The 19,615-nt window shown below is 32.0% G+C and overlaps 3 protein-coding genes across 9 annotated transcripts; 2 read left to right on the forward strand and 1 right to left on the reverse strand.

The window, feature by feature from the left end:
• The first annotated feature begins 878 nt into the window (after positions 1 to 878).
• LOC114391465 (uncharacterized mitochondrial protein AtMg00810-like) lies at positions 879 to 1,274 on the forward strand. Its single transcript, XM_028352476.1, has one exon. It carries the CDS (start codon positions 879 to 881, stop codon positions 1,272 to 1,274), a length of 396 nt encoding a protein of 131 aa, XP_028208277.1.
• A 5,346-nt stretch (positions 1,275 to 6,620) lies between these two features.
• Positions 6,621 to 9,285, forward strand: LOC114392528. 2 transcript variants are annotated; one of them, XM_028353696.1, is made up of 4 exons: positions 6,621 to 7,016; positions 7,517 to 7,664; positions 8,722 to 8,792; positions 8,900 to 9,285. In XM_028353696.1, the coding sequence occupies exons 1-4, from the start codon at positions 6,816 to 6,818 to the stop codon at positions 9,122 to 9,124; spliced, it is 645 nt and encodes a 214-aa protein (XP_028209497.1). In that variant the 5' UTR covers positions 6,621 to 6,815; the 3' UTR covers positions 9,125 to 9,285. The 2 variants fall into 2 exon arrangements, with proteins under 2 accessions (XP_028209497.1, XP_028209498.1); XM_028353697.1 differs by having other exon boundaries at positions 6,626 to 7,016; positions 8,903 to 9,285.
• Positions 9,286 to 11,941: 2,656 nt separating this feature from the next.
• On the reverse strand, positions 11,942 to 16,680 carry LOC114391392 (adenylyl-sulfate kinase, chloroplastic-like). Of its 6 annotated transcripts, none has more exons than XM_028352388.1 (7): positions 16,117 to 16,680; positions 15,134 to 15,274; positions 13,657 to 13,806; positions 13,427 to 13,545; positions 13,213 to 13,297; positions 12,965 to 13,011; positions 11,942 to 12,452 (listed from the first exon to the last, which is right to left on the reverse strand). In XM_028352388.1, exons 1-7 carry the CDS (start codon positions 16,406 to 16,408, stop codon positions 12,354 to 12,356), a joined length of 933 nt encoding a protein of 310 aa, XP_028208189.1. In that variant the 5' UTR covers positions 16,409 to 16,680; the 3' UTR covers positions 11,942 to 12,353. The 6 variants fall into 6 exon arrangements, with proteins under 6 accessions (XP_028208189.1, XP_028208190.1, XP_028208191.1 ...); XM_028352389.1 differs by having other exon boundaries at positions 15,134 to 15,257; positions 16,117 to 16,384; XM_028352390.1 differs by lacking the exon at positions 16,117 to 16,680 and adding an exon at positions 15,615 to 16,101.
• Positions 16,681 to 19,615: the final 2,935 nt, after the last annotated feature.

Here is a 19,615-nt window from a genome sequence, read left to right on the forward strand (position 1 = left end):
TTTTTGGGTTTTAAGCCAAACACCCCAAAGGATTCATTATTTTTTATCTTAAAACCAAGGCCATATTTGTCTCTAGGAATGTGATCTTCTATGAGGATTGTTTTCCATTCATTGGCCAATACAAACATGATCCTGTTCATGTCCTTTCTATTTCTTCTTCTCATTCCATTGATCAATTTGATTGGTTTCTCATCAAAATTACCAATACATAAAGCCAAGTTAGTGGCCAAGGCATACACTCAAGTGGAAGGGCAAGATTACCTAGACACCTTTTCTCTAGTGACCAAGCTAACCACAGTGAGACTTCTATTGGCCTTAGTTGCTATCAATTAATGGTACCTTAAGCAATTAGATGTAAATAATGCTTTCTTACATGGTGATTTGAATGAAGAGGTGTACATGATGCTTCCTCAAGGTATGTAGGTAGCCAAGCCTGGGCAAGTTTACAAGCTGCAAAGGTCCTTATATGGACTAAAACAAGCTAGCAAGCAGTGGTATACTAGGCCATCTTCCTTTCTGATTTCACATAGGCACAAGCAGTGTGCTTCAAATCATTCTTTGTTTCTCAAACATAGATTCAACACTATCACTACTCTGTTTGTTTATGTGGATGATAATGTTTTGTTAGGCAATGATTTGATTGAAATACAAGGTATTACAGAGTTGCTGGACAATGCTTTTAAGATAAAGGATTTAGGTGAGTTGAGATGCTTCTTAGGTTTTGAAGTAGCCAGAAAACATGTTGGTATCAATTTGTGTCAAAGGAAGTATGCCTTAGACATTCTCAGTGATGCTGGTATGCTTGGATCTAAGCCAGCATCTACTCCATCAGATTATGCTCTACTAAGTTGCATCAACAATTAGGAACTCCTCTTTCAATGGAAGATGCTTCCTCTTTTAGAAGGTTAATTGGAAGGCTGATCTACTTGACTAATACAAGACCAAATATCACTTATGTTGTGCAACATCTAAGCCAATTTGTTGTTGCTCTCACCTCAGCTCATCAACAGGTTGTTGTTCAAATTCTCAAATATATTAAGGGATCCCCAGGAGTAGGGATTTTCCTTTCTGCTGTAAGTAAAATTCATTTAAAGGGGATTAGTGATTTTGACTGGGCTAGTTGCATTGACACCAAAAGAACTATCACTGGTTATGCTATGTACATTGGTGACTCATTGATTTCATGGAAATCCAAGAAGCAAGCCACTGTATCCAGAAGCTCATCAGAAGTCGAATACAGAGCACTAGCCTGTACCATTTGTGAGCTACAATGACTTACCTATCTGCTGGAAGAATTTAAAGTAGACTTTGAGCAACCTGCTACTTTGTATTGTGACAACAAATCTGCCTTTCACATAGCTGTGAATCCAATGTTTCATGAAAGAACAAAACATATCGAGATTGACTACCACATAGTTCGAGAAAAAGTGTTAAGTGATCTTGTGAAGTTGCTTCCTATTCCTTCTGCAAATCAATTAGCTGATGTTTACACTAAAGCCCCAATGCCTATTGCTTTTAAATTTCTGCATTCCAAATTAGGAATATTTGATATCCATTCCTAGTTGGAGGGGCTCTTAGTGTTAGTTAGCTAGTTAATTAGAAGTTAGTTTAGTTGGTTGGAACTAGTAGTAGTTAGTTTAGTTTGTTGAAAGTTAGTTGTTATTGTAAATGATTATATATATAACCATCTGTACAACTTTCAGCATTGATTCAACATACAGAATTCCATTCATCATTTCCTATTTTTTTTTTCTTCCTAACTTTTCTTGCAAGCTTTCTTGTTTAGCTCTGCCTTCAACAATGACAGACATGAGGTTTATGAAGTGGGAGCATCAAGCATGACACAATTGGTAATGGATGACTCGAAAGCCATTAAGCCATTAATTGTTCCAGCAAGCATTGTTACTTTGATTAAGTTTGATTGGGAAAATTTACTTACAATATATTTAAATTTATCTTATCATATAAATAGCAAGTGTTCGAGAAAATTTATAAAAATAACTAACGATATGTTTATAAATTATTTTTAACTTAGTTCAATAAATTTTTAAAAATTGATTATAGCTTATAATTAACTTATTTAAAAATAGTTCAAGTCTTTGGTGAACTTGGAGTATCTTCTAATCATAGAGAATAATTTTTCGAAATACTTTAACATTTTTTTACATATATTCCTTCATATATATAGATTTAGAGATCCAATTTTTTACTACATATTTAAGAGGATGATTAATTGTCTTATAATACTCTAATGGGTGTGAAAAAAGTGTTGTAGATATTTATGTAAAAAAAAGTCAGTATTAAAAAAATACTTGTCTAAACAAATCTAAATTTTGTTATCTAATATATATTTGTCATTCCAATAACAAAAAAAAAAAAAAAATTGTCACTCAGGCTGCAAATTAACAAATTTTGAGGATAACAAAATTAAATAAAGCAATGAGCCAACGACAAATCTCACTATCAATAATGAAAAAAAAGACTTAACTAATTATCATAAAAAGGACATATACTTATAGTTTGTTATTAGAGTATATAATTTGTCTAAGAAAAAAATTAACTATTGTAGGCATTAATATTGCAGGTATTAATTCTTAGTATAGTACATCATATTAATTAATGATTTTTTTATATATATTATAAATATTTTAAATATTGCATAATTTTTTACGGTAAATATTAGTGTATGATATATTATATTATTAATGTAAACTCATAATATTTGTAATAATAATTTAATTTCTATTAGATAGACTATACCGACACAAACAAACCTAATGCTTAACATTTTTTTATCTATTAATTAGTAAATGACATTTTCTTGTACTGAATAAATATGTTGATCATTCTCGATCATCAATTGCACTGCAAGATGGGAATCCTTTCCACTAGTGAATCACTGCATGCATATATCTTTGAAGTTTAAATGACCTGCAGACTTGTATAAAGTGAAAAAATGGAAATCATTAATGTGTGGCCCAGGCTAGCTAGCAAGTAGCAACATCCCTTTCCAAAGTGAATTAATTTATATATAGTTGGCCTTGAAAGGGCTTTCCTCATTTTGATCACTTCCCTTTACTTGTACCAACAATATCACCACCTTGTATTATAAAGTTCCTGCATAAAATTGATGATCAGGTATCTATAAATGAGTCTAGAATTATTCTAGGGAGAATATAATGAAGGAGCAAGGTTATGATCCACACCCTGTAGCCAAGGTTGCCATCATACTGATGTTCCACGAAAAGAAACTCCATTATTGTGTCACAAAATGTGATAAAGTTCTATCCTGTGACGTGTCCCTGCATCACATTACAGATGAATGTTCACATCACCATGTGTTTAATGCAACAACACTCACATTCGAATTCAACTTTTAATATTATCAAACAATGTTTAATTATTTGGTAGGACTAATTAAAACAAAATTTGATAGAATTTGAAAATGCCCATTTTTAATTTCCTGAATTAGAGGATTTCTAATAGAATTTGATAGGACTTTAATTATTTACACATTAATTTTATAGTTTGAATTATGTGTGCGTGATATTTGGTTTCCTTAATATTTTTTAGCCATTTTTAAGTCTTATTTATAATACCAAGCAAAGTTGGTCCCTCTATCAATTTTCTTCTATTTATAATCTTCTAACTATCATTTTATATTCAAATATTTGATATTTATGGTTGATTTAAGACATAACATAATTTTAAATGATTAAAAAACAGAAATTTAGTGAAATTTTGAATAATTTTGTAGAATGTGATATTAGGGTTTAAGAAAAACATTTGATTTTTTTAATTTTACTTTTAGTGAAATTTAATAGATTGGTTGGAGAGTTTTGATTAAAAAAAGTCAAAAATAATCGATGTTTAAAGATTTCTCAATATATATATTACATGGTCCAAAAGACAGTGAGACGCTACAGCTGCACCCTTTCCATGTGTGCTGATCGAAGTAGACGCAGCATCTTCTTTATTAAATATTAATGCTTAATTCTTAGAGGGCTTTGGCCTAACCATTTGAATTCGGTATCCCTTTAATTTATCACGCCACTTTACAGCTAAGATGACATTATGTGCAACATTAGCCCTTTCTTTTTGGGTCTTCTTGCTGTTGGGGACTTCCATTGATTTTCATTATGGACAATATATTTAAAGCTATAAATCTCTCAAATTCTCTTGCACATATCTCATGTAAGAACTAATGTTTATTTTTCATTTATTATAATAAACTATTAATTTAATTTATTTCTTCAACAAATTTGAGCTAAGATTATGTTGATCTTTAAAAATATAATGTGCTGCTGGGTATGAGCTAAGATTATTTGTGTGAAGGATGTGATTAATTGACAACATGTATTGAGTTTGAGGAAAAGATCTAGATCAATTTTTACAAAACACACGTGAAGTTAGTAATGCAATTAAAGTCCACACGATAGAATAGTTCTATAGTGATCCCAAAAAATTAAATTTGGTAGAGATACCTTAAAATCTTGCCACAGAGCCAAAGGCCTTAAGTCTAAAGAGAGTATAGAATTTTTTTTTTGGTACATAAATGTATAGAAATGTCTAGCCTTCAAAAATTAATGTCAATTTAATCACTTAATACAATACATCAAAATAGATCTTTAAATAAAACAAGTCTGTTGGTAACAAAAAAATAACAAAACTAAATTAAGAACTTAATTTATATACCCTTTCAATGTAATTCTTTTTACACAAACATTCAGTGAAATTTCATAATTTTATATCATCATCCTTTTCATTAATATGATGTAGTAACAAATAGAATTCTCATCTATGAAAGAAATTACTAACTAGAACCTACCAACATAGGAGAGGGCTTTGCTAGTCCACTTCTTGATCTTGATTTTTTTTAAAAATTATTTTTCCACCAAAGTGTATTGCTATTTACTTTTGTTATTTATCTCAAAGAAGAGATGAGATAGATGCATAAAACTTTCCTTTTGGATTAAGAATATCTATAAGAAAGGTAAAGGAATATTTGTTCTGAGATTATAAAGGGGCTTAAGATTCTTTTTGTCAGGAAGGGAAGATAATTGTAGTAGTTTGTAGTCTTTGGTTAAGACAATGAATTATTGCTAGGAAAGATGATATGCATTAACTAAGATAGCTAGGGAATAAAGGCTTATGATGATGAATATTTCCTAAATCTTGTAGACAACTAATATAATGTTCCTTGGGATGATATTATTTGGTCTTCCAACCTTCTTGTGAATTAATATCATCTAGTGTGACACAATAAGTATATCATCCATCATTCGTTTATTCTTTGATTGCTTATTTGGAAGAAAAAAAAAATTCTACTCAAGATCACGTATGCAATTATGGCATTATTTAGCCGATAAGGTGTGCGTTGTGTAATAAAATGATAAAGAGCTTGAACAGTTTATCTTTTTTTTTTTTTTAACCGTTTATCTTTATATTGCCACTTCTATGATAAGATATAACATTTTTTTTGTACGGAGTATACCATGGGTCAACAGAAAGTTGAAAGGGAATCCTCCAATAGATGACTACTGATTTCAAAAGTTAAAACTCTATGCAACTTAATAGCTAAGTTGATGTTTACTACTGATAGAATATTTTTGCTCCTTTTAAATATCTAAAAGTTAAATTTTAGTCTCTCTAAATATGTCTTGAATTTTTGTGTAAATTTTTTTTCACTTTTACTCCCTCTAAAATATAAAAATGTGATTTTAATTCCCACATATGACACCACTAAGTTAAATGGAATGAAAATGCTATGAGATAGATAATAATGTGATAATTCATTAGTCACATCAACAATTAATCCAAAATTGTTTAGTGAGAGATGAAATATTTTTTTTTAAAAAAAAGAAAGTAAATTACACAAACCTCTCCTAAGTTAGGTTTAAAGAAATTACATGCCCATCTTTTATTTTTAAAAAATTTACACAAACTTTTCATGAGATTTAAGAAAATCACAAACAACTCCCCTCATTTTTAAAATGTATATAGATTTAATGTAATTATTGTTGGTATGGAGTTGGTTCAAGTGATTTTGTGTAATGAATCATTGATGACTTGATTGTGGTAATTTCATTTGCTTTCTGAAATCTATAATTGTTGATTTGGCTTGTTGTTTTGTTGAAATGAGGTTGGTTCAATGGTTTTGTTACTCAGTAGTTTTCATTTGACTTATAGGTTTATTGGTATGGAAACTTGATTAAGTTTTTTGCAACTTGATTTTTTTTATTCAATTGTCTCATGCTTGAAAGGAGAAAGACAAAGATATTTTTGGCAAAAAATACTCATTTAATGTCATGTGCATTGACTTTTTACTATCAAATGTTTATATCACATTTAGAATTAGGAGAGTTTGTATAGGTTTTAAAAATTAAGAAGAATTATGTGTAATTTTTTTAAATCTAAAAAAAAAATTGTATAATTTATCAAAAGAAAATTTTATCGAAAATTATTGGACTAACAACATATCAGGCATTTATATCCTGTGCTCTCACTATTGCATCGGACACCTCTCATTACATTTTGGAAAATCCATTAAATTTATATTCCAGAATAAACTTTCTCAAATATAATAAGAGGAACAAATAATAATCAGAGATTCAGAGTGCATGATACAATTGTTTACTGTTCAGCTTTTAATTGGGTCAGAAAAAGGAGTTTCCAAAAATTCATTCTAAACTGGGCCTAACAATCCATAGCCAGAAGAAAGCCCAATTATGCTGTGCACACCCTGCTTACTGAACTGAAGCGATGATGGTGTTCTGTCCTGTGTTGAAGGAAACGTCGAAACCTGAAAGCGAACCATGCCAGAACGAGAATCCACCAATGGTTACTGCAGCAGTGGCGAAGAAGACGGTGACGCCGCTTGGAGAGCAGCAATCGATTCCATTGCTCAAACCACCACCTATGTCGCTTCCACCACCAAACACAATCACCCAAATCATCATATTGATGATGATGACCACAAACCCAACACACAACAGCTTAAGCACTACCAACTCAAGGTCTCACTTTCAATTTCTTATTTTTCTGTTTATAGGTTTGTGTGTGTGTGTGTGTGTGTGTGTGTGTGTGAGAGAGAGAGAGAGAGAGAGAGAGAGAGAGAGAGAGAGAGAGAGAGAGAGGGTATGTTAAAGTTGCCAATTAGTATTTTTAAAAATAAAAAAGTTGGGAATTTGCCCTTTTCTCTGATTAGCCATGCCCTCAACACAAAATGTAGATTTGTTTACAAAGTTTGCATCTTTTTGCAAATGGGGCTAAAATTAGTTTCATGGGGTGGTTCAATTTCTGAACATGTGGCCTGCTTTGTTGCAGTTGCAGAACTTTTTTTTTTTTTTCTGGTTCAAATTATTTCTCATCATTTCGTTACAACTTTACAACTCTCAGCTTGGACTTTTGCTATGAAGCTCTGATTATGTGGTGTACCTTTGTCCCCATTTTTTTTTCTGGTCTTTCGTTTCGATGGTATGTATATGTATATATATACTGTGGATGTTCTTGACAGGCACAAAAGCTTCTGAATGAAATATTGGAAAATTCAATAGAGATAGTGAGAAAACCTGTCCCTGTCGTGGATGAGGATCCCGAGAGCAATGAATGCGGCATTCGCTTGTTTAAACATGCTCAGCCAGGAATAGTGTTTGATCACGTAGGTAAGTAAGTGTGTCTTACCATCTTTGGCTTAAGTTAAGATATATCTGTTGTTGCAATTGATTGTTATGCCTATAAAGGGTTGATTTTAGATTTGGGGGTAGTTTTGTTTGCTTTTACTTTGCTATGGTAACTTGGCTTTATGTGGTAATTTTGTTGGTGGTGGCAGTAGGTCACTAGTCACCATTGTTCTTGACTTGAACATGAAAAATTTGAGAACTACTCTGAAATATGAAAAAGCTGCATTGTGGTAAAAGCAGCTTCTGGTGCTGGTAGTTTGGTGTTAAGCAAAAAAAGTACTACTTTTTCAGAATAGTGCACACGCACCCATCAGCGCCAGTTGTTAAGAAAGTGGAGCCCAGATCAGCATGCCATGCATCTCTTTTTTTCACTCTGCAATCTTTTGTTGACATCAGAGAAATTCAGAAGATTTGAATTTTTTTAGCACCGCTTTGTGATATATATTGCTGTGTGATACTGCAATTGCAATAATCCATTCGCTAGGTCGTTAACCACTGAGGAATTTGTCAGCCATTGTGCGCTAGTCACTAGCCATAGAGCAGCATGCTTGGGGCCTCTGCCATGACTTGTGGTAATGGTCTTTCTCAGCTGGTTGGCCAACTTAACCAGAATTACTGGTCCAGGTTATCAAGTGGACCATGTAATTATGAAGTATGAAGAAATTCAGAGTTATACTAGCACATATTTATAAATAAACCATTGTAGTTGAGTAAAGTAGTAAAAAAATGGTTTACTGGTTGTGAATTGTGACATCTTCTCGCAAGTTATTGGTTCGAGGAACTGAACTGTAAACACACCCTTGAAGGTTGAATTTGATCCCACACATCTTGCCATGATGTGGCGTCTGGCCTGGACTGGAGCAAGACTTATATTTATTTTTGACATTAGGATCTATTAAAATGAGTTTAATGATTGAAATTCTAAATAGTCTATTATAAATAAAACATTGTGCAAAAGGGTTAAAAAATTATTAACTTTGTGATGTTACCAAATTGCATTTGTATGTGTGACTTAGGCTTTTACATTATATGGCTGCAGATGAACTCCAACCACCAAGGAAACGGCCTAGACTACTTCCTGGAGGAGATATTGATGAGAAATCAAAGAAGGTCTAATAGTTAATTACTTAATTAACCTAAAAATGTCTTTGTGCATATTGTTTCTTTTTTGTATATATATATTTGGTTATTTTCTTAATGATTATGTGCTACCTCAGCAGTTTAGAAAACAGATTAGATCTGTTGCTGTTAACGGGATAGATATAATAGCTGCAGCAAATGATGCATACAAGAAGTCATTAGCTAGACTAGAAGCTAAAGATGCCGCAGCAAAAGCTAAAGCCAAGAGAGAAGAGGAAAGAATTGAAAATTTGAAAAAGATTAGGGGAGAAAGGTGGCTACCTTCCATGGCCAAGGAGATGCAGGTTAAAATTCGACACTGACATGTTATGTCTTTCCATGCTCTTAACTTCGATGCTAGTTTTATGTGTAACTCTATAACTGATTAGCTTTTTTTATTTGTTAGTTGAGCACTTGAGCTTGTTGTACACAATAATTTTATAGAATTATAACTTGGTTATGAATTTTTTTTTCTTCTTTTTTCTTTAACTTAACTATTCTGTTACATTACCGTTCACAAGTTCACATATTGAAATATCAGAAAATGTTTATCAGTTGCTGTGTACTATAAGGACAGAGGCACTTTTTTCTCTCTCTCTAGTCTTCAGATCAAGACACCTGAAACGTTTATTTCTTTTGTTCCGCGGGAGTGTTTTTGGGTCCATTAATTAGTCTCTTGAAAGCAGAGTGAGAGTATATATGCTTGGGCTTTTCTATTGACACTTCCTATTTACTAAATACTGCATTTTCTTATTATAAATACCTTTATACCAAAATTACCCTTTATATATAGAAAGTTATAAACCCTATTCTCTATATCCCATCTCCGTTGTTCTCTAAATAATTTCCCCCTTTCCCTTTTTCATCTATCCAAGGTTTTAAATTTTAACCTTATTTACATTGCATTGCACTCCTATGTTCAACTTCACTATTTCAATCTTGATAATGTGTACGACCTGTATTCAATTTCATTATACAAATATAATCATTTTGGAAACTATTTTTTGAAACACTATTTCATTTAAAAATAAAAATGTGTTTTGGAAAGTAATTTCCAAAATGCAATATAATCACCGTTTCAGCAATACTTTTTGAAATATTAACAAAAACAAAAGTGTTTCAGAAAATTATTTCTGAAGAGTTTAATACTTATGTATTAACAATGTAAAACAGTTTTATCCAATCATAAATTACTATTTGAATTATTTTAAGATAATTATTTTAAAAGTCAACGAACTTATCATATATGATGGATTGTAATTGAACGACTGTATAAATTTTTTTTACAAATGTATAATTCTTCTCTTAGGTAGTCCAAATGTGTTTACTATAAAGTTGATGAGTTGATTAGGCTTCTTGGAGTAAAGATATTGGAGAGTCATGATAAATATTTGGGTCTTTCCACCTTATTGGAAGATCAAAAACCCAAATTTTCAAGTTTTTTCGAGATAGTATTGATCAAATCAGTTGTGCAATTTATTCTCACATATGTGATGGATTGTTTCTTGCTACCACAATCCATTTGCCATGAAATTGCAAGTCTGACAGCCTGCTTTTATTGAGGAGGAGATGCAGATGGAAGGAAACTCCATTGGATGAATTGGAAAAAAATTGTCTAGGAATAAAAAACAAGAAGGATTGGGCTTTCCTTTTGTGCATTCTTTTAATTTAGCCTTGCTTGCTAAGAAGTGGTGGAGACTGATTGTCCAACCTGTTATTTTCCAAATAAATCAGTGTTGGAAGCCTCACAGGGGTACATACCAAGCTTTATGTGGTCTAGCATTTTCAATGCCAAATGGATAATTGACGAAGGCACATACTGGAGAGTTGACAATGGACGTGATATAATGCTCAACTTACCTGGGTGCAAAATTCCACCACATGAAAGCAATTTCGTAGAGGAGAATATGAGGGTTGCGAACATCATAAATCCTGAGTCAAGCTAATGGGATACTAGCCTGTTACGTGAACTGTTAGCATTTTATCACAACATGTTCAGACAAGACAACAGATAGAGTTCATTGCACATACCCTCTCTTTACTCCACTAGTTTCCTAAGTAAATGAATGGATTGAATTTTGAATGACCCAACTTTTATAGTTTATGAAGTCTATTTGTAATTGTAATAAATGTAACCAAATCATCACCCCAACATGCAATCCGTTAAATCCAATCAAGGGAAGCCCATAACCAGCACATATTTGTTTATTAGAGGGTTTGAAGATTTTCTAAACTTTACTCTTCTGCTTTGGTAAATTCCCGTTTTGCATTGCCCCATCCCTTGTCCTGTCCCCACTTCGCCCTGTCACTGATTTCCAAAATCCAAAGTCTGGTTTCGTTGAATAAGATAAAACTTAGGAAACATCGCGGAAGCAACCAACGTCTCTTTTATCTGCTGCCTGCAAGTTCCCAAAGCAAACAACAAGAACCCTCAGCATTGCAATATTATCGCTGTTCAAAGATGGCGCATGTGCTGGCAATGGTGGTGGACGGTGTTGGAGGCTTCGTCAAAACGCTTTGGGCTCTGCAAGAGCGGCGATGGTCTTACACTTTCGACGCTGTGGCCTCTGCTGCGGTGTCCGTAACCATGGCATTGGTGCTCTGCTTGTTGGCTATTCGTGCTAGTTATAGACATAGACGAGGCGATATGTTATTTGCCTCTTTCTGATGTTTCTCTTCTTATTCGCTCAGCAATTTTCATCAAAAATTCTGAATTATGATATCAATAAAGATGGATTAGCCGTGTTTTATTCATCATTGTATTGTATTATTAGTTTGGCTAATCCCTGAATCCTAGCTAAATTAAGTCTATTTTTGCGCAAATGTAGATCTGCAATTCCATATCGATATCACGTCGTTGTTCTATAGTCATGTAGTATCATTAATGATTCACACACATGACACATCCACGGCATGAACAATGCATGAAAGGCATATTCGTAACTACAATCGGATAAGGAAAGGTGGTAGAGTACGGTTTCTTGTTAATCCATCTGCGCATTTGCTAGGGCGGTGCGCCCACAATTTTCTCTTTCTTCTGGATGAAGTGAACTAAGCATTCAACTTGCAACTCCCTGCCAATTTTCCAAATTAAATAGTCAAATGCCGACTAAATTCGTTAAATTATGCCGCACATTCAATGATCCATGAACACAGGGCTTTGCCCAACATCTTGATTCACTAATAGTAATACTTTCTTCCTAGGTGCTGTACCAAGCTGCGCTAACTTCTTAGTCCTTCTTCAAGGCTCTACCTTTTTCTTATTTTGGACTAAAGCAGATGCACAGGAAACGATGATTTCCTTACTGCTGGAAGGGAGAAATTATTACATGATTTGGGACTACCATGGTCCCAGCTAATCTCTACATGACATATTATCGAGTGCTATCTTTTTTTTTTTAATTGAAAAACTCGACTGTGTCACGTAAAGAATGATAAATATGGAGGGAGCAAGTTTTTATGTGCCAAAAATTACATTTCACACAACATAACTACAGGTTACAAGAAAGGGCCCTTTAAAGCAATTAACAAAGAAAGGCTTTAAAAATGAAGTCAAGCCCGCAGGTATCCGTTCTCCTCCAAGTAGGATATCACTTCTTCAGCCATATCACTGGGAGACTTACAGTCACTTCCTTTCTGTTGTAATACTATCTGCAAGATTAAGAAGGCTCAGTCTTATGAAATGAAAATGAAAAGTGGAATCAATACAATGAAAACAGGAAAACAATGATTGAGAATCCCAGAAATGAAAATTCAGCAGAAGTTTCAAAGGAAAACTGGGAGTCTCGTTTACTACGACATCTGGTTTATATGGTAAGCTTATGATCTATCTATCAAACATTAGAGAACCCAAAGAAAAGGAAAAGAAATTAGAAAATGAAACAGAGTAAACTACCCCATCCAGAAGACAACAAATTTTCCCTCAACTTTTACACCATTTTTACACTGGTTAATGGTGACTCAGTTATTCATTAACAAATTGTATGGTTAATGTCGATAATGATTCAATTATTGGTTCACACAGGGTTACTACATATCAGTAACAGATTTTCTGTTCCTTAACCAAATTATATAAAGTATAAACCAATAATTGAGGCATTATTTAACATGTGTAAAAATGGTAAGAAAATAATGCCAACAGGCACAAAGCAACAAATACACACCTCACAACTACACGGTGGTTCATATGGATCATCTATACCAGTGAAACCTGCACAATACCAAATAAATAATTCAGTCCCATCAGGAGAAATGATACCCCCATGACGTTGATTAGAAAAAGAGAAAAATAAACACGATATATGTAGCTGTAGCTGAACTATTGATGTTAATGTAGTTGGATAATGAATCCAACAGTACATGATACCAAATTAGATTACAAGCAGTAATATGAAAATTTATATCACAAAACCTTTGATCTTTCCAGCTCGAGCAAGCTTGTAGAGTCCCTTTGGGTCCCTAGCTTCACACACATGTAGTGGAACATCTATGAAAACCTGCAATGTATAAGCATTGTGTTAGCTATGATTTATGAAGAACCACTTCTAGTTCTATAATTGTACAACATCCTATTAGCATATGCCAAACTACGTGTATTATTTGGATCACCAAAATAAGAATATTACCTCAATAAAATCTCCTTTTGAAAGTAGTGCTCTGCATGCATCTCTATCCTTTTGGTATGGTGATATTAAACTAGTGATGCAAATAACACCAGCATCTGCAAAGAGTTTTGCCACCTCACCTGAAATTTTTTAAATCGTGATGCCTGACTATTAATAAAACAATATATGATTGGAAGATATTGGGGGAAAAATTTACTAAAGCAAAATAAGAAAAATATAGATAAACTCACCAATCCTTCTAATGTTTTCAGAACGATCTTCTGCTCTAAAACTAAGATCCTGGTTTAGACCATGCCGAATATTGTCACCATCAAGGATGTAAGACAGTTTTCCTTTGGAGTGCAAGCTTTGACTCAGAGCACATGCAATAGTGCTTTTTCCTGCAATCAATATAAATGATTAATGAGTCTGGAATGGAGGGCAGGAGGGATGGAGTAATGGTATCTGGATTCTATTCTAGAAGAATTCAAAGTAATGGTGTATCCTGATATATGTAGAAAGTAGAAACTCATCACACAAGCTTTCATCTCATTCATCTGTAGAATTATATTTGATAACAAACATGAATTGCTTCAGCCAATGCCATGCTACAAGTTACACATTTTCAAGATATCATTACAAAATTTTAACTTGTATGGATTTTAATCTATATATAAATATAAAATCACCAAGAGAATAAATTAAAAATAAAAGCAGATGTTTGCAGGCAATCTAGCTGCTGATACTAATACATTATGTTAAGAAATCAGGGAAAATCATAGTAAGCATAATTCGACAAGGATCTGCCATGTATTACACTCCATACCTTGTATTAGATAAGCAAAGAAAATTAATTCTGACTGGGTATCTGATCTAGGGCAAAAACAACTGCAACTTTTATTTCACATGAACAAGTGTTAAACTAAAGCTGAGTGAGCTTAAACCACAAAAGTAGTAGACCTTGGTTGTAAGGTAGGCAGGTGAAAATTTGCACTATGAAGATTCAACAGCATAACTTTCTATGGTAATTTTTCAATGCCAATACATACTCCATATAGGAGATATACTAATTTATTTGATGGAAAAATAGTAGAACTATGTGTTGGGTGATTGTGGGTGATTGTAAGTGCCTATTATGGGTCTATATTAGCATATGCCAAGATTAGTTACAAGCAATAGGTCTGCAAGTCGGCCTCTGCATTATCATATATATATTCTGGAAAAATTGAAGAGTAATTAGTGTGTTTCTTTGATGACTTTCATCATGTCAATTGTCAGGGAAAAATTATCAATTGTAGCTACAAATAGATTGAAGAAATGAGGTGGAGAAACAAGACACTGCAACATTTGAACTGTAATTTGTACAACATAAACAGTGACAAAAAAAGGAGCATAAACTGAAAAGAATGGTCACTGTTTCTGCCAATCATTGAATGTAAGATATCAGACAACATATAACAAAATTACATGAAGCCTACCAGAGGAACAAACCAAATCACCAATAGAATTTAGAATCCTAGAGGAATAGGAAGTGTGGACTCTATTCTTCCTCACAACCATGCTCTTGATTAATTGAACTAATCAGACATTCAGATACAATAACTATCCAAAATGCCACAAACCTAGAGGAATAGGAAGTGTGGACTCTATTCTTGCTCACAACCATGCTCTTGATTAAATGAACTAATCAGACATTCAGATACAATAACTATCCAAAATGCCACAAACCTGATCCGCTGAGGCCAGTTAGCCATATAACACAGCCTTGTTGCTGAAGCAGCTGCTGTCTATCTTGTTTCTGAATTGGACAGTCATGCCACATAATGTTTGTCGAGTTCCCAACATTTGACATCTGGGTGAGATTTTTACCTAGTTAGATAATAGATTGGTTAACTTTGAACAATTTGAGCCCTAATTCCCTCAAGAATCATATATTCATTCGCTTCAAAGGTAGACATTAAATGAAGAGGCAAAAAAATGTCAACTATTCGTACATATGCATCAAGATTCAATCCTCACACAATAATTCAACAAAATCAACGAGACTTCCAGTTCCACTCACACAAAATTCCACAAAGAAATCTTCTGTTTCAGTTAACCTCAAGAAGACTCAAATTAACATTCCAAGCCTTTAAAGACGAATAGGATAAAAAAAGTAAAAATCACCATTTTTCTTCCTATTTTTTAAGAGCACGATGAAGATGCTTACCAGAAAAGTCACCTTAGTAGGCTTTATCAGCTATCAAGAACCACTCAACAAGAATCTGTTCGTTTTTTCTTTTGGGCAAACAGATGCATCAGATTTCAAATTGAAGATTCGGCACAACAGAAATGAAAAAAAAGTTGCTTGCTATATCTACACGGCACTGAATTATGATTATGACTCACGTAGCTGAGGTGTACAAATTTTAAATGGTTCAACACGAATCTCTTACTTCGCTGTCTTTTCCAATAATTATTATATCGTTGAATTTGTTTGCGCGTGACCAAATGAAACAGACGCATTTTTATATATAATAAAAAAAAGATTTAAGATTAAAGATTCCGAATGTATCAAAATTCCTCCCTGCACGGTCTTCTATGGTATAAAGAAGCTCGTTGAAAATTACCCATAATAACGACACTTAAACATTTGCATTTCAGAAAACACATCAATTCCAGATTCCAGATTCCAGATCTTGTTTGTGAATTGAAAACTAAAATCGCAGTACCAGAAAACGAAGATGTACGGTCCTCTGCGTTAGAATCCTCCTTCGCCGTAATTGGCTTGAACCAGTCATCGATCAGAGAAGCACTTACGCTTGCGTTCTCCTTCGCCCTAATCGGCTTTGATTTTGCACGGAGGACGAGGACGAGGCCTCGGCGGCCGCAGTGCAATCCAGTGACGTTGATTCCGCGGAGCTTCGGAAACCCTAGCGACTCCGCCGCCGGCGACGGGCCGCATTCGATGTTGCGAAAGATTCCGGCGTAGCAGGGCTGTCGCAGAGCCTTCGCGGTGGTCATCTGCGGCGGAGGAAGAAGAATCAGGCGGCGGAAAAAGCAAAAAATGAGAGAAAGTGAGTCTCTCTCTCCGTAACCGTTTTCTGTTATGGGTAATATTTATATTTATACTTTATAGTATAAAGCTTAGTGCGGATTCGATTTGGCATTACTCGTTAGCAATAGCGAAGGCAATGAAAATTGAAAGCAGTGTCGGATAAATAACAAATATACACTTGACGGTATTCGCCACCCTTGTTTGTGTTTGGTTCGATATGGAAAAATAAAGCTTGTATAAACGTTAATAGTAGTATATTCAGGGTTAAATTCTATTCCAGCATTTTCTTTTTCTCTTCTTTAATGAAGAAAATATTAAATAATTTTAAGATGTTAAATACAGTGAGCCACCGTGTGTGCATAAATATAGCTTGTATAAATATTAAAATAGGTAGGATTTTCTTTTTGTCCAATATCATACACTATGAGTATATTTTAATTTATTAAGCCGCATGTGGTGCATGACTAATACTACGGGTAGAAAAAGATCAAACTGTTCGACAAAGACTTATGATCTAGTCTACATCAAGTCCACATCATGTCATGTATTTTTAGGAAGTTTGTTTAAGGTTTTTACTAAAGTTTATTTACTTAAACAGAGTCTATGTTCAAAAAACTTTTTAGGCCTCATAACAAATTAACCTATTTAAAAAAGTTATAAATAATTATTCATTATTTGTTATAAAGAACAATTATTCATTATTAGTATTAAATCTTATATTTATTTATCTTTTTAAATGTTAATCATGTCCATTTACATAAAAAAAAGAATGTCATATTTAAATACCTTATTACAAAATATATTTTAAAATAAGATAATTAATGTTATATACAAACCTTAAAATTATGTGTATATCATATAAATAAGTTAGATTTGATTTTTATAAATTATTATATACATATTTTTATCTTTATTTTATTGTTAAATTATCACAAAATAGATCCTTAGAATAAACTTATAAATCATATCAGACTTTTATATAGGTAAGACACATGTTATTTAAAAACATTTTGAAGGATAATCAAGTTAGATTATAACCATATACTTTTAACTCGTATGTCCGACAAATCCTAGTTCAACTTAACCTATTTTTACTCTCAGTTGTCTCTGTCATAAAATAATTTTGCACAAGGTAAGAATTAAACACAAATTCTCTTACTAAATATATGTAAATGCAAACAGAATCTTATCTCACTAGTTAATCCTTTAAGTTAAAATAGTAGCATTTTGAGAGTTAAATTCAATTCCAACATTTTTTTTCCTTTAAAATGAAGAAAATATTTAATATTTTTAAGATGTTAAATACACTGAACCGCCTGGATGAAAAAATAAAGCTTGTATAAACATTAACAGTATTGTGAGAGTGAGAGTTAAAATGTATTTTAGATTTTTTTTCTTCTTAAAAAGTATTTTATAATTTTCATATTTTTAAGATGCTTTTTTACAGCATTTTTAAGATGTTAAATACACTAAACCACATGTATGAAAAAAAGATTTCTTCTTAAAAAAAAGCTTGTATAAACATTAATAGTATTTTGAGAGTTAAATTATATTCTAACGTTTTTTTTCTTCTTAAATGAAGAAAATATTAAATAATTTTAATATTATTAACATGTTAAATACATTATACACTGAACATCATGTTTGAAAAAATAAAAGCCTGTATAAACATTAATAGTATTTTGCAAATTAAATTCTACTTCAACATTACTTTTCTTCTACAGACTTAAATGAAGAAAATATTTAATATTTTTAAGATGTTAAATACATTAAACTATCATGCACACGTAAGGAAACATAAAAATTGTATAAACATTAATAGTATTTTGATACTTAATTCTATTTCAACATTTTTTCATCTTTTTAAGTGAAGAAAATATTAAATATTTTTATGATGTTAAAAATTAAATACACCACATGTATGAAAACAAAAAAGTTTGTATATATCATGTTGAGTGTTAAATTCAATTTCAACATTTTTTTCATCTTTTTAAGTGAAGAAAATATTAAATATTTAATTTAATTACTTATTTAGTTCTTACACTTAACTAACCTTCACATTTTTTTCCTTCTTAAATAAAAGAAATATTAAATATTTAATTTAATTATTCATTTATTCTTTATATTTAAATGAAGGAAATCGATACATCATGAATATCATCACCCCAATACAAGAGTAGTTAGGTTATAATGTCAACCTATTTACCCACCCACTATATACAACTAAAAGAATAGCCTATGCTAGAGTAGTGCAACTACTACAACTAAAAAAAAGAACTCATTAAAGTATGCTTCATATTATATAATTTAAGTTTTTTTAAAAGTAAATTACATCAATATATCATACATATTACAACCAATATATTATATTATTTGTTAACCACATAATTAATTAACATAATATTATTTTTTTAAAATGATATATGCAATTAGAATTGTATTTGATATAAAATAATAATGATAATAACAATACTTTTGTTATTTATTATTTTGTTTAACTATGCAGAAGGAATTCTCTCAAATTAATATATCCATGATAATTAATATGTAACTTTGATAAATAAGATATAAAAAAAAAGACAAAACATATCTAATACATGAATACATTCAAATTAAATTTATTTTAAATATAAAATAGAATGGGACGTAACTTTTTTACAGAAAAGTGGGACATAATTTTAAAAATTAGTTCATTATTTATTAAGAATTGAAATAAAAATAAAAAAACAACTTCAGTACATTTTGTCTATTATTAAAAAATATTAACACAAGTGATTCGATTATACTTGAATATCTTAATCAAAGTCCGAGATTCAATTTCAAACCTCGCATAAAGTCATGATTGAAGATACCAATGTACCACAAAAATGGATTGATCCTGTGAAAAGAATAGTATTTAGGTGTCAAATAGAATTTTCAAATACTTTCCAGAATAAACAAAAATCACACAAATTACAGAATACAAATTTTCCGTATAACAAAATTCATAAAAGAATGTCTGGATTGAATGATAACGAACTTGAGTGTTTAATTCAGTTTTTTTTAACAAAAAATAATAAATTTTATTAATATTTTAAAAAAAATAATTCTATTGGAGAATGCAATAAGCGAGCTCTTGGAAGTTGGATACAATGCGTCCTCCACCAAAACAATCAGCAAATCAGTGTGCTAAT

Source organism: Glycine soja, chromosome 17 (assembly GCF_004193775.1).
Source record: "Glycine soja cultivar W05 chromosome 17, ASM419377v2, whole genome shotgun sequence".
In the NCBI taxonomy this organism is placed as follows: Eukaryota; Viridiplantae; Streptophyta; class Magnoliopsida; order Fabales; family Fabaceae; genus Glycine; species Glycine soja.

Excerpts from the sequence above, each read along its gene's own strand:
- LOC114391465 (XM_028352476.1), top strand. The coding sequence starts at position 879 with ATGGAAGATGCTTCCTCTTTTAGAAGGTTAATTGGAAGGCTGATCTAC.
- LOC114392528 (XM_028353696.1), top strand. The coding sequence starts at position 6,816 with ATGCCAGAACGAGAATCCACCAATGGTTACTGCAGCAGTGGCGAAGAA. Across the intron at positions 7,017-7,516 it reads TTAAGCACTACCAACTCAAG|GCACAAAAGCTTCTGAATGA; the intron begins GTCTCACTTTCA and ends TGTTCTTGACAG. Across the intron at positions 8,793-8,899 it reads TTGATGAGAAATCAAAGAAG|CAGTTTAGAAAACAGATTAG; the intron begins GTCTAATAGTTA and ends GTGCTACCTCAG.
- LOC114391392 (XM_028352388.1), bottom strand. The coding sequence starts at position 16,408 with ATGACCACCGCGAAGGCTCTGCGACAGCCCTGCTACGCCGGAATCTTT. Across the intron at positions 13,807-15,133 it reads AACTGGCCTCAGCGGATCAG|GAAAAAGCACTATTGCATGT; the intron begins GTTTGTGGCATT and ends TATTGATTGCAG. Across the intron at positions 13,546-13,656 it reads TGAAAACATTAGAAGGATTG|GTGAGGTGGCAAAACTCTTT; the intron begins GTGAGTTTATCT and ends AAAAAATTTCAG.